Raw genomic sequence first — 12672 nt, forward strand, 5'->3', positions numbered from 1 at the left:
GGAAAAATAATAGAGGGATTGTTTGATTATAATATATTAAGAATACATATAATGAGATTATATTTTACAGATTATGCTGTGATATTTACATATTATTAAAACTATTGCTAACGAGATCTAAATATTTTATATATTTGTGAATTTTTATATTTTGTATATTTGTGTGTGTTTTTATATATTTGTGAATTTTCTTCTATTTGATGAAACTTAACTATTATACATGATGACAATTTTTTATGTTTTTTTTTTACATAATTAAAATTTTTTAATTTAAATTTATTTCTCACTTTCAGAACTTAATAAAATTGTGCTTATGCTATTAAATTTATTTATTAAATTTCTTAACTGATTACTGTTAAACTAAGAATCTCAGGAATCCTTCTGTAAACTCAATCGATATGCTTATCGTTTTGGGATGTGCTCTCCCCTTTCTACTATGACTTTACTCTGATCTAAATCAGTCTCAAAATTCGAATTAATAAAATAGCTTCCTTGCGTATCACTTTCTTCAACCTGAATTGCATTACTCTTTGTTGCTAATTTGTTCTTATGTTTTCTAATTGGATTTCATTCAATTCGTCAATATTTTTAGCGTTTCTGATAGCTTCAATCTCAGTTGAATTCAATTCATCTGTTTTTTTATTATTGTGTGATTCTTCTTTTAAAAATCCTTTATTATCATTTCCCATCATCTTACTCTTGTTATTAATTTGATTATGATTTTGCGATTTTTCGTCAAGGCTAATATCATTCGTATGTTTCTTGGGACTGTCTTGTTCGTCAATATTTTTTGATTTCTTTTTTACAATATCATTACCTTCAAGTTGCGATCGCTTCTTCAGATAAGTCACATTAAAGATAAAATATATTATGCCAGTCAATAAAGTTACTACAGCAAAAATCTGATAGGTCGGTCTGGTACCAAAGAATTTCATTAGATAACCACCAATTAAGCTCCCGGAACCTTTGCCTATAAATAAAAAATATAATCAATACATTGCATCAATCATCAAATATATCAATACAAAAAAATCGATACTTCAAATGCATATTTAATACAGGAAATTTGTTTATTATTGCCAAGAAGATTTATTGAATAAATCTATGAGCATACCAACTCCGTAATAAACGCCACCAAGCAATCCTTGTATCGAACTGTCAGTAGATGTAGTTGATAATTTTGCTGCATAAGTGACGGCTGCAGTAAAGCTAAGAGACGTTGTAACCGACTCTAATGCCTCGAAGATTAAAGTAAGCCAAGGATCGTAAATCAAAGAATAGCCTGCAGGAAGCACTTCATTATATCTTTAAACGCGCGTGTCTACGTTTGTTCGCTGTCAATTATTTCGCACCGTTAACGTATACTCACCGCAAAGCCTGATAGCGTAAAACACGAAACCTATGAAAAGCACGTTCGCGTGACCAATCTTTGATATTATTGGTCCCGAGAGTGCTAACAATGGTATGCCAGCGATACCACCTACTGCTACCGTGATACCCATAAGCGATCTAGATCCTCCTAGGTCTTGAATTAGCCAGAAGAGAAACGACTCGATATATCCCCAGGCGGTGCCTGTCGAAATCTTCTTCCTTTTAAGTACTGCCTTTCCTCCAAATAATTTGTTGAAAACATCGGAAAATGTTTTCAACAAGGAACAGACGTATTAAACAGACATATTAAACAGTTTGTAATTTACCGAGAACAAAGCAAGCTAGGAAAAGTACGGCAGTTTCAATGTTTCTCAGAACAGTAAAGACATCACGCACAACGTTCTTCGCAGGTGCTTTGAATTCTAAGTTGATCAGCAACATGAGAATACCCGATGCAAGTTTCAATGCCGCGTAGAGATAAAATGCTGGCCTGAAAATTAATAAGATCTTTATTAGCAATTCCATAAATGAAAGAGAGGAGATGAAATAAAAGTGTTATTTAAATTAAGATGTGGTAATTTAGAAGAGAAGAATAAACTTACTGGCTAGGAATACAGGAAGGAGGATGTCTTTTCTGTGGTGTAAGCGAAAATAACTTCGAGCATTATGTTAAAGAATGCGAGGAGACAAGAGATAGTTTTGAAGAGTTAGAGAAAGATAAGGACGAGATCGTAAGGAATTTATAGGGAGAAGATTTAAGTGAACTTAAAGGAAAAATAAATAAAACTATGGAAGGATAGAGAAAAGGAAATAATAAAAAGAAAAGAAAAAAAAAGGAAAATGGAAGGAAAAAATATAAGTAGAGACTATTGTAAAGATAAAGATAAGTTACATTCATGCACGCAGCGCGACATCGACAACTTACGTAATTAACGAGTAGATAATGTAAAGACAAGGAATGAGTATTTTGTAAGACAACAAGGCTGTGAGTATAAAATAAGATTGTAATATATATTATAGTTAGTGATAGGTAATTTATTATCTATTTATAAGTTAAGGAAACAAATTGAAATGAGATCAATAGAAAATAAAAAGGATAGGATGTAGATGGAATGTGTAGTTGAAGAATATAAGGGAAGATAGGACGATAAATAAGAGTAAAGAAATGCTAGGTAGAGATAAAAGAAAATAAGAAATGGGATATGGACACTAATAATAGACTGTGATAGGGCTGTGATATAGAGATTATGTATAGGTAAAAGAGAATATATAGTAATAGTTTAGGTTTGTAGTTGTAAAATAAAGGCAAGAAAGGAGTGTGAATGAATTAAGTATTTCTTGTCTTGTATATGCTGAAGTGTAAATAAATTCTATTCTATTAGCGATTCCATAAAGTTTGATCTTAGAATCGTACAAATATGTGGAATCTAAGTCTAGAATCTAAATCTAGTGAGAAATGACAATGAAATCGTTGTCGAATCGACGTTTCTATTAAATTCGACGATTCTATTATCATTTCTCACTGGGAAAAATTTTATATAGAAAAATTTTATCTTTTTTACTTGTTGGCATGTAAAACCAATTTCTTTTCCGATTTCATCAATCATAGGACATCAATAGGACATTTTATAAATTATGACTAAATTACTCGCCTAAAATCTGTATATCCTTTACCCTTGCTAGCGTAATCTATGAGAAGACCTGATAAGGGTGACGAAATCATGCCTCCTATACTGCCATAAATTCGTTGAAGACCATAATCTGCCTCTTGCTCTCGCAATATTGCTATAACAGCACCTTCGAACATGGCAAAAGTTGTACCTCCAATAATACCTGAAATGTAGAATTTATATTTTAATTTTTTAATACTGACATAAAATTAATAACAAAGGTGATAGCTATGAGAAAACTATACACAATTAAGAAAAAAGGATTTCAAGAAAAAAATTATTCCTTGTAATTTTTATGCTTAAAATAATACTATAGTTCAGACCCTTTTTACAATTTTTCTATCAATTTCCTTAAAGTTTTGATACGATGAAATATTTTGGCAGCTGGAATTGTATTTAGCATCAAAAACACTATGAAGAATGATACTTTTTTTTAATTAAAAAAAATTGTATTTTGAAAAATGTAATGATTACCCAAATAGCATAGAGAGTTTAAAAAAACGTGTCTAAGTAAATGTTTATCTTGGAAGATAATTGGAACATTTAAATATGTACCTATAAATACTCGAATGACGAGATAAAGCCAAAACGTTAGCTTTATATTATATTCGACTTCCATATTCATGTTAGAACACACCGCGTTGCGAGGTAAAGTAACTATGCATTTCTTCCTGCACTCATTTATGTTCAAGACTCGGTTGGTTACTTCTAGCTTCGCTTCGTGATCATAGAGCCGCACTTGTATCGTGATTTGATTATTTATATTAGACTCTAGATCATCGCAAATGGGTTTTTGAAAATCTTCCCCTGCCCAGGATATTTTTTCCGACAAATATCTTTGTTGTTCTTCTTGTAAATCATCTTCATCTGGTTTCAAACTTTTAATTTTCGATTTATACAAATGATAATTTATCGTTCGATTGATGTTATCCTTAAAAAAAATATGATTTTATTTGGTCTTTTCGTTTTTTTTTTAGAAATAGTAATTATTAATTTATCTTTTTAAAATTTAATCACGGTATAGAAAGTATAAAAATGATAACAATTCCTGAATTGCCAACGTTTTGATATTTTCGAATACATATGAATATTTATTTTTATTTTCGGACATATGAATATTTATTACATTACGAAGTATTATTCTTCTTCTACCTTTGATTTCATTAAATTATCAAACACGCATGATGTATGATTTCTGGACATTCTAAATGTATCGGTAGTAAAGTTATCAATATCTTGGATATGTCCCGACAAAGACATACATGAGAATGAGAATAATTGGTCCGTTGGAAAAAAATAGTGCGTTTTTGAAACTTGTCGGATGCTAGTTTTAAAAAACTCATTATTTTTTAATTGTCGATGTTCCTTCATATCTTCTTGCTGAATACTCTGTAATTAAAATACAATATTTATCAGCATCGTATAAATATTATTAAAAACATGAAATAGTAGTATAATACTTACAAAGATATAAATAAAATTAAACAATAAACTTTTTTAAATTAGATTTTAAACAAGATTTTATATAATATTCAATATCTTACTTAAAATAATATCAAGATAATAATAGATAATAACGTTTCTCTGAAATTTATTAAATAGACAATAAATGCCATAAATAGTTTTAAAGATTAAGCAATGCATACATTGCGCTTTACTGTCTCTTCATGCGTTGGCCGACAACCGCGTGTCCACCTTATTATCTAAGCTCACTGCTTATCCGTTATTCAATATTAGGTATCGAGTATCCGTAACTCAATAACAGTCCGTTAACATATGTTCAATGCACAACATACCGTTGCCAAGTCGCTCGGAGTAACAATATATTTGTATGAAGTATTCACGCCAGTCTGAAAATTGAGATGTCGGATCGTATAAAGCCTTGATTTTAGAATTTGACTTCCATCCGTCTCATTGTTCGTTTCTACATGACATACGAATCTGCGTAAAAAAATTATAATGTTTAAGTTTGTCTAGCATATACGGTTTTAGATAAATGACTTCAAAGTAATCAATTAAACTGTCATTCTGCAAATGTATAGCTCTTCTATTAATAAAATATTATAGCGAAACTATGAATAGTAATATTCTATAGGATTCTATAGGATCTCATGGAGTTGAGTTGTAGGAATTAATTTGAAACAAACAGGAAAACGAAATGTTCATGTTTATACATATATTTATATGACAAATTGTTTGTACGAGATTATTATTCGTGATAAATGATAACAAAGAACTTCCTCAATAGTATGTGATTTAAATTAATGATAGGATGACCTGCAAATGTTCCTAAAATGCTGGAGTAGTATATTTTTAAAGCATTAATGACAATAAAATACTTTACAAAACAAAGAACACATCTCACAACATAGAAAAAAAGAAAAGAATAAAAATTTGTTAATATTACATAAATAATGTTATATATAATAATGTAATATAATGAATTGGCAACGTTATTCCAGTCTCGTGACAAAGTTAATGATATATGTAATTGAGATTTTTTGCTTACCCACAACTTTCTATATTTACAGCGATCTCCTCCGATTCTAATTTCGTTTCACACGGATGAATCTGACTCATTGTATGTAATAGCGAACCGTTTCTACCTTCACAACCGAGGTCCATGATTATCCTCTGAGGAAAATGTACTGTCACTCTGCCGATCGGCACCAGTAATAGTAATAACGCCGCTAAACCTCCGAACGCGGAAAACAGCGACAGCAAAATCTGTTAGAAAGATTCTTCAAAGATCTCAAGAATACATTCTGCATATATTCATTCTATTATATATTGTTAAGAAGAGTAATTTATCAATTTATCTTCTTCCTTTCAAATAATGGTTGTCTTTAACAAAGAATTTTTTTTAATAATCTTAAAATATACTTATTACAAATTGTAGAAAAACTCATTATTATATGTTTGAAACAAGAATTTTTTTAAGAAAATTGTAAAATTAATCGAAGAAGTGATTTTATATAATAAACAAATCAAATTTGTTTTAACTCAATAATTTTTTTGTGATTGAAGTATTAAATTTACTAGGATTTAGAATATATTTCGAATAAATATGATGCTAATAGATTTGCAGATGTATGAAATACTTTTGAAATACGTAACTATTGCAATTTGAAACAAGTAATTATTATTTGCATGCAGTAAGTAGTTTTTTCTGTGTGTAAGTATAGATATAATAGACAGTGATATAAGATGATGAGAAAATAAATAACACAACGGTAAAGTACGCGAGAAAAATAGTTGAAGAAAACATCTCGTTTATATGTTGGTATTTGACATTATCAAAGAAAGTTAGTTAACTCACTCTGAAGTTTCCTATGCGGTCAGCTAACATACCGGCAAGCGGCGGCATCACCATAGCCACGAGAGGAGTGATGGAACTCATTATCGCCGTCTCTTCCACGTTTATTCCCAGTTCTCTCATGTGTATGGTCAAGTATGGATATAACACGTAAAGTGCTAAAGTAAAATCGCAGTTAAAAATCTTGTTACGGTGAAGAAAAATTATTTAAAAAATTATTTTTTTATTTCACTCAATTATTTTTGATTATTTTATTAGAATATTAAAGTTAAACAGAAATGCTGTTAAATTTGAAAATTACTTTTTACATCACTTACTGGAAGCTTGAACAAAAAATATTAACTTCAATGGCATCAGCTCTTTTGATTTGAAATCCTTGATGATTCTCGAGAAAAAAATCTTGGTAATTATCATTTTGATGATTTGTGTTTCTGAATTGGAATTTGAATTGACGTCGTTGAATTAATTGTGAGCGTGAGATATATATTGTGTATGTCTTCGCTGTTGTCACTATTCCATTCTCTGTATTTACTAGTAGATAGTTGAATAGATTTTACAATAATTCTATTTAATTCTTAACAAAAATCTTTATACTTAATGTAATTTGGTCAATCGATTTCATTACTGTTATTGAAATGTACACGGTGTCATGGTATAAAATACCAACAAATGTCACGTCTTTTACATAACGGTTTTACAATACCTCTTGGCACACATACATCAACATCAACTTCCGCTCGTTGGAATAAATAAACGTAAAACGTTTACCGATTGATTGAACATGCAAAACACTTGTTATAGAGGAAGGTTTCTGTAAATCTATTTATTGATTCTTTGTAAAAAAATGTATATATTTATACATCCACATAAAAGCTTGATGTTTTTTACATAAAAGGGATATATTTTGTTCAAATATGATAGATTGTGCAATCGACTGATATTATCATCACTTTTGAAGTTATAGTTACAGTATGGAACAGAATACTTTTGCAATGCAATCGTCTGTAGCACGAATTACGAGATGAAGCATAATAATCAACTTGAAATTGCTCGTAGTTACCGGTGTTGGGAGCGAGCACTACTATTGTTTTAATTGCATAACTCATGCCCTGACGAACCTTGCGGAAGAAGGCAAATATTATTGTCTCTTCATTGGATCATTTAAGAATACCATGCAGACCTCGAGACAAAATTTCAAGGGCAATTTTTGTGAATATCTTTTGGAAATATATTTGATCATGAAATTTGCGAGTCTATATATTAATTAATAATGGCATAGTACAATAATATTAGAAAATTATTTTTTTTAATGCTAAACAAGAAAATAATTATTCGATTTTTTAATTAATATAATGTAATAAATATAATAAACGCAGCAATTAACAATCTAATGAAATCAATACCTTATTAAATATTAAAAAACTGCTTTTTTTAAGGATTCTTTTTGTTAAATTAACTATAATTGATGACAAATAAAATTTAAAGATTATGAAATTTTAAAAATTATGAAATGTATAATTATCTAAATATATGATATTAATTATTTAAATATGTAAACATCTTAATAAAATCTGAAAATATATGATAACGTTTAAAATTCATGAGTTTTATTAATAATGATACTAAATCAATTCATCCTTATATACTAATTGCGATTATTATCCAGAATTGGATAAATTAACTTTTTTTTTTTAATTAAATTAAATTAAAGTTAACAGTCTTGAAAATTTAACTTAATTAAAAATTAATCCAATAATAAAATTAATTGAATTAAAAGTTAAGTTAATAAAGTTAAGTTAAAAAAGTAATTAAAAAGTTAAAAGTTAAATTTGGTTCAAACGAACAACCAAAAAAAAAAAAAGAAAAAAGTTTGATTGTTTTACATAATTTTTCGTATTTTTCTTTTCTTACAACTTATTTATTAAAGACTGGTTATTTTTGTTCACAAGTAATGATTATATAATATAAAATTACTAAATTATATACTCATTAGCCTCTCGCATTGTATCTAAGAATTGACTTAAAAAAAAATTTTAAAGTTAATAATTATCGATAAAATATAACTAAATTAAGTTAAAAAATTAAAAATGTAACTAAGTTAAGTTAAAATTAACTTTTTAACTTTTTGATTTAATTTTTATCTTTTTAACTTAGCACTATCCAACTTTGATGTTATCACATATCTCAATGATTGGGAGGATGTTTACACAGTCTACACGGAATTCAAAAGATCCGCGTTGTAATCTCAGCTGATAATATTTTTCATAAGAAAAATTATTAATTTACAGTTGTGATTAACATTACTATCAAAATTTGACGATCAGTGAGATTTGATATATGAGATTATTATTTTAACTTATGATTGCGTTCTAACCGCGTTCAGCATGCAGTTTTAATAATTAAAAAAATATATGTAAAAAAATGTTATTAATACTAAAATTTAGTAACCATTTATATAGTGACCTTTTTCTTTTCAAAATTTAATTGTATGATTTCTTTAAAAATGTCTAAACATTTTATGTTTATTTTTATTTCTAATGATCTAAAATATGTATATAAATAGTAAATAAACTTGGAGAAAAAATTTACAACTGAAAAAATTTAAATTTTGACTGTTCTCTATCTATGGAAATTACTCAAACGCAAAAGTATTACTAAGTTAGATACGTTCTTCGTTCAAGGTTTAACATGTCCTATGAATGGAAGATTATGAATTATACAGAATTATGTTTCAAGAACACTTAGAATTTTCTTATTGTGTCAGATAATTTCATCTTATATATCAAAAAATGGCGTATATATTTTAATGATTCATTTAATTGGATAATAATATACAATAGATAAAAAGAGAAATTGTCTTAATAATATTTTCAAAGAATTGCTCAAGGAGTACGTAATAAAAATTCGGCGAAAACATTATTTTTTGCTATTATAAGTATCTCGTAAAATGTCAAATACTTTTGCATTAATAAAAGTCATGTGCGATTTTTCACAGGCAATTAATATTTAAAAATATATTTGTACTATATATATAAGATTGATTTTTAAGTAAAAATGTTTTTTTTTATTAGATCAGATAATGTATACATTTATAATACGATATATTATAGTACTGCTTTATTGTTTCATAACGTTGCAACGCATGCGAATTATTCTTATTACGAAAATGTGAGTACGTCCGATGAATTACGAAACAAAATGACCTGTTGTGATCAATATCCTTTGAAAAGGATAAAGCATTTCAACTGACGATATAATAAAGTTTTAAAAAAGATTGTTATTTCAAGTTATTTAATTTTATCAATACGTCACATCATGTGAAATTAGAGTTACATATGTAAAAAATTAATAACAAAAAAATAAATCTTGGAATAGAAAGAGTAATAAGGAAAATGAGTATAATAAATTTGCAAACGTTTTGATATATTTGCATACATCTTGATATACATATTACCAAGAATTTTCATAGAAAACAAAATTATTTTTATTATAAGAATTTTTAAAAGTAATTTAAAAGTAATTTCAAATAGCCTTGGATTATATCTTCAAGAAAAATTTTCAATTGATTGTTATTCAAATGCTATCATCGCATTGAGACCATGAAGCAATTATTAACTTCCTTTTTAATTCGTGCTATAAATATCTATAAAGCTATAGTTAGCTAGTAAAATGCTTCTATATCACAAATATTATGAGATAAATAAGATAAATAAGATATAATAATTGTTGATATTTGTGTGTATACAACAGTTTTTATTAACGACGAATATTTTATGAAGACGAATCAAATAGTGTGGTCGAGTAATTATTATCTTCTGGTTATTTAGCATAATAAATTTTTATACACTATTTATACGTGTACAAATTAATAACACTGTAGTGATCGTGGCGAGAAATATTAAAACTTTTTATTAAAAGTTTTATCGTTTTTTTATTTTTAATATAAGCTTTATAACTTACGTTCACGAAGCGTTTCACTGTCAAGTATGACATCGCATGCCAAGGTGGTAATAAAATACCAGGTGAGTCTCAATTAAAATGAAAAATATCTGTGCAGTAATTTAGTAATATTCTTTCGTTTCCTTCTAAATCTTGAGGTAAAAGTTTAAAGTGTAATCAAGAAAAAACAGCTTCGGAGATACAGCATAATATTATATGTCAAATAAAAAAAAAATTGGAAAACTGAAAAAGAAAAATCGAAAACCGTATAAAGCGTAATGGATCCTTAAAAATTACCGATTGATCCGTACAGCGCGATGTCATGCACAATACTGGCACCTGGGTACAAGTCGCCGACGAGCTGAGAGGAAGGAGTGTATTTCAATATACACTGATCTAAGTTGCGAATCACCTCACAAGGATGTATGTGAAGAATGAATTTTTTTCGAGTGTTGTATTTCAACAGTGTATTTATTTATAAAAAAAAAACAGAATAAAACGAACACGTTTACGGGAGAGTGGAAAGTACAAAAATTTGACTAATTTTAGAAAAGGACATTCATAAGCAAATAACCGTTAAACGCAAATGTCTGTGGACAGTATCGATAATACCTGTTCTTGTAGTGTGTCTTTATAAAAGAATATTATTACATTACCTTTGTAGTAAAAATATATACTAGTTTCTCCTTGAAGAATTTTCTATTAAAATTTCAGAGTATTACTGATCTTCTAAAAAGAAAGATACAATGTTTTTTTTAACGTACTAAATAAAAATTTTTTTTTTTTAATGAAAGAAGGGGACTTTTTCGTAATTTTAAGTGTTTTTGAAGATGTTAAAAAAATGTTTTTTTAAACATTTTTCTGGTTGGGAAATATAGTTTTTTTTATAATGACTGCTTAAGTAGAACAGCAAATTATAAAATGTGTAAAAATGGTTATCTTTGTTTATCGTTTTAAAACTATTTAAGGTTACTTTAAAAAAATGTTTTTCAGAAATTAAGTATAATAATATGTCAAATTGTTGTTTTGTAACGAAAATCTTATTAAACGAATAAACAATAATCATGTGTTAATTAGACTTGACTAACTACTCAAACAACATACACGTCAAAAAACGAGACGTCTTAGTGACGCCTAAAAGACATATTTAACGCTGATTCTACAATGAGTTGGTAATCGGTAGTTCTAAGTCTTATCGAACGAAGTTGACCAATAGCCAATTTGTACGACTAAGGCTGATTGGCCAACTTCACCGATTAAGACTTCTGACTACCGATTCATTGTATAATCAGCACATTTAAAATTGCTGATCAAAAGAAAAAGAAATTTCTATATTTCCACAGTAATTAGTTCTTTAGTAGAAATAATGAAATCCAGAACTAAATGTTAAATCATTATAATGTTGGAACGTATTATAAAACTTATTTAATATTTCTTTATATATGGAATTGCTTCATGAAGATTTAAAAAAATAATAAAAAGTAAGTAATAGCTGCTATATACTTTTTATACAATTACTAAATTATCTATAGAGAAAATTATAATATATAGTATCACAAATTTTGACAATTCACAAATTCATCTCAAAATGTACTTCTTGAATTATTAAATTATAATACATTACAACATTTTTTCAAAATTTTTGTTCTACTTGAGTGATAATATCTAATCTAATTGTAATAGTTAATTTTAAGATTTCTTAATAAAAAATCGCGTAATTGATATATTTATAGCTGATGGATTTATATTTATTTATTATATTATTATTATTATTATTTGTGAGTATATACATCACAGTATTGTCTTCCTTGTGCACAATCTATAAATCTTATTCAAAGTTAATGTTAATTAATAAATATTCTACTTTGCATTATACAATTTTTTGAAGTATTCTTTTCATTCTTGCTATAATTGCACCATTTAGCATTACATTATATCGCACAATGTTTTTCAGTCCGCAATCCTTTATAGACTGAATTAGACAGTATCGCGGGAAAATCTGACTCTTCTTTTCTTCTCCCCTCCATCTAATTTAATCTGATGAGAACGGATTAGTCTTCGCAGTTTTACATCGCTGGCGGATTACAAATTAAATCCTTGACACGCATCATTGTGCCGTTACTAAGCTACGGTAGATCTTCTGGAGGAGTTCTTTGAGATGATTATAAGCAGAGGCAATGCCCGTCAGCGCGGAATTACTAATAAATGTAATGTACGAGTATTAACGGAATAACTGCGGTTTTGATTGCCCAAACAATGTACACCGTTGCAAATCTATCTAAATCTAATCTGAATAATTGTTCTATTGTATGATGTGCGATAGATACATATACACAATATCAAGTGTTGTGAATGATTTTAAATATATATATATAT

The 12672-nt window shown here is 27.8% G+C and overlaps 1 protein-coding gene across 1 annotated transcript; it reads right to left on the reverse strand.

Annotated features, from left to right (window-relative positions):
• Positions 1–429: 429 nt before the first annotated feature.
• Positions 430–10465, reverse strand: LOC108690901. The gene is made up of 12 exons (XM_018198438.1): positions 10318–10465; positions 6675–6888; positions 6361–6515; positions 5551–5768; positions 4838–4982; positions 4194–4430; positions 3597–3972; positions 3024–3204; positions 1698–1861; positions 1370–1573; positions 1115–1282; positions 430–970 (listed from the first exon to the last, which is right to left on the reverse strand). Exons 2-12 carry the CDS (start codon positions 6769–6771, stop codon positions 537–539), a joined length of 2379 nt encoding a protein of 792 aa, XP_018053927.1. The 5' UTR covers positions 6772–6888; positions 10318–10465; the 3' UTR covers positions 430–536.
• Between the last annotated feature and the right edge of the window lie 2207 nt (positions 10466–12672).

Source organism: Atta colombica, unplaced genomic scaffold (assembly GCF_001594045.1).
Source record: "Atta colombica isolate Treedump-2 unplaced genomic scaffold, Acol1.0 scaffold38, whole genome shotgun sequence".
Taxonomy (NCBI): Eukaryota; Metazoa; Arthropoda; class Insecta; order Hymenoptera; family Formicidae; genus Atta; species Atta colombica.

What these genes read in the sequence shown, in the direction of transcription:
- LOC108690901 (XM_018198438.1), bottom strand. Translation starts at nt 6,771, where the DNA reads ATGATAATTACCAAGATTTTTTTCTCGAGAATCATCAAGGATTTCAAA. An exon ending in ATAATTTAATGAAATCAAAG is followed by an intron (nt 3,973 to 4,193) that starts GTAGAAGAAGAA and finishes ATTTTTTTTAAG; the next exon opens with GATAACATCAATCGAACGAT. An exon ending in CCTAGCTTGCTTTGTTCTCG is followed by an intron (nt 1,574 to 1,697) that starts GTAAATTACAAA and finishes AGATTTCGACAG; the next exon opens with GCACCGCCTGGGGATATATC.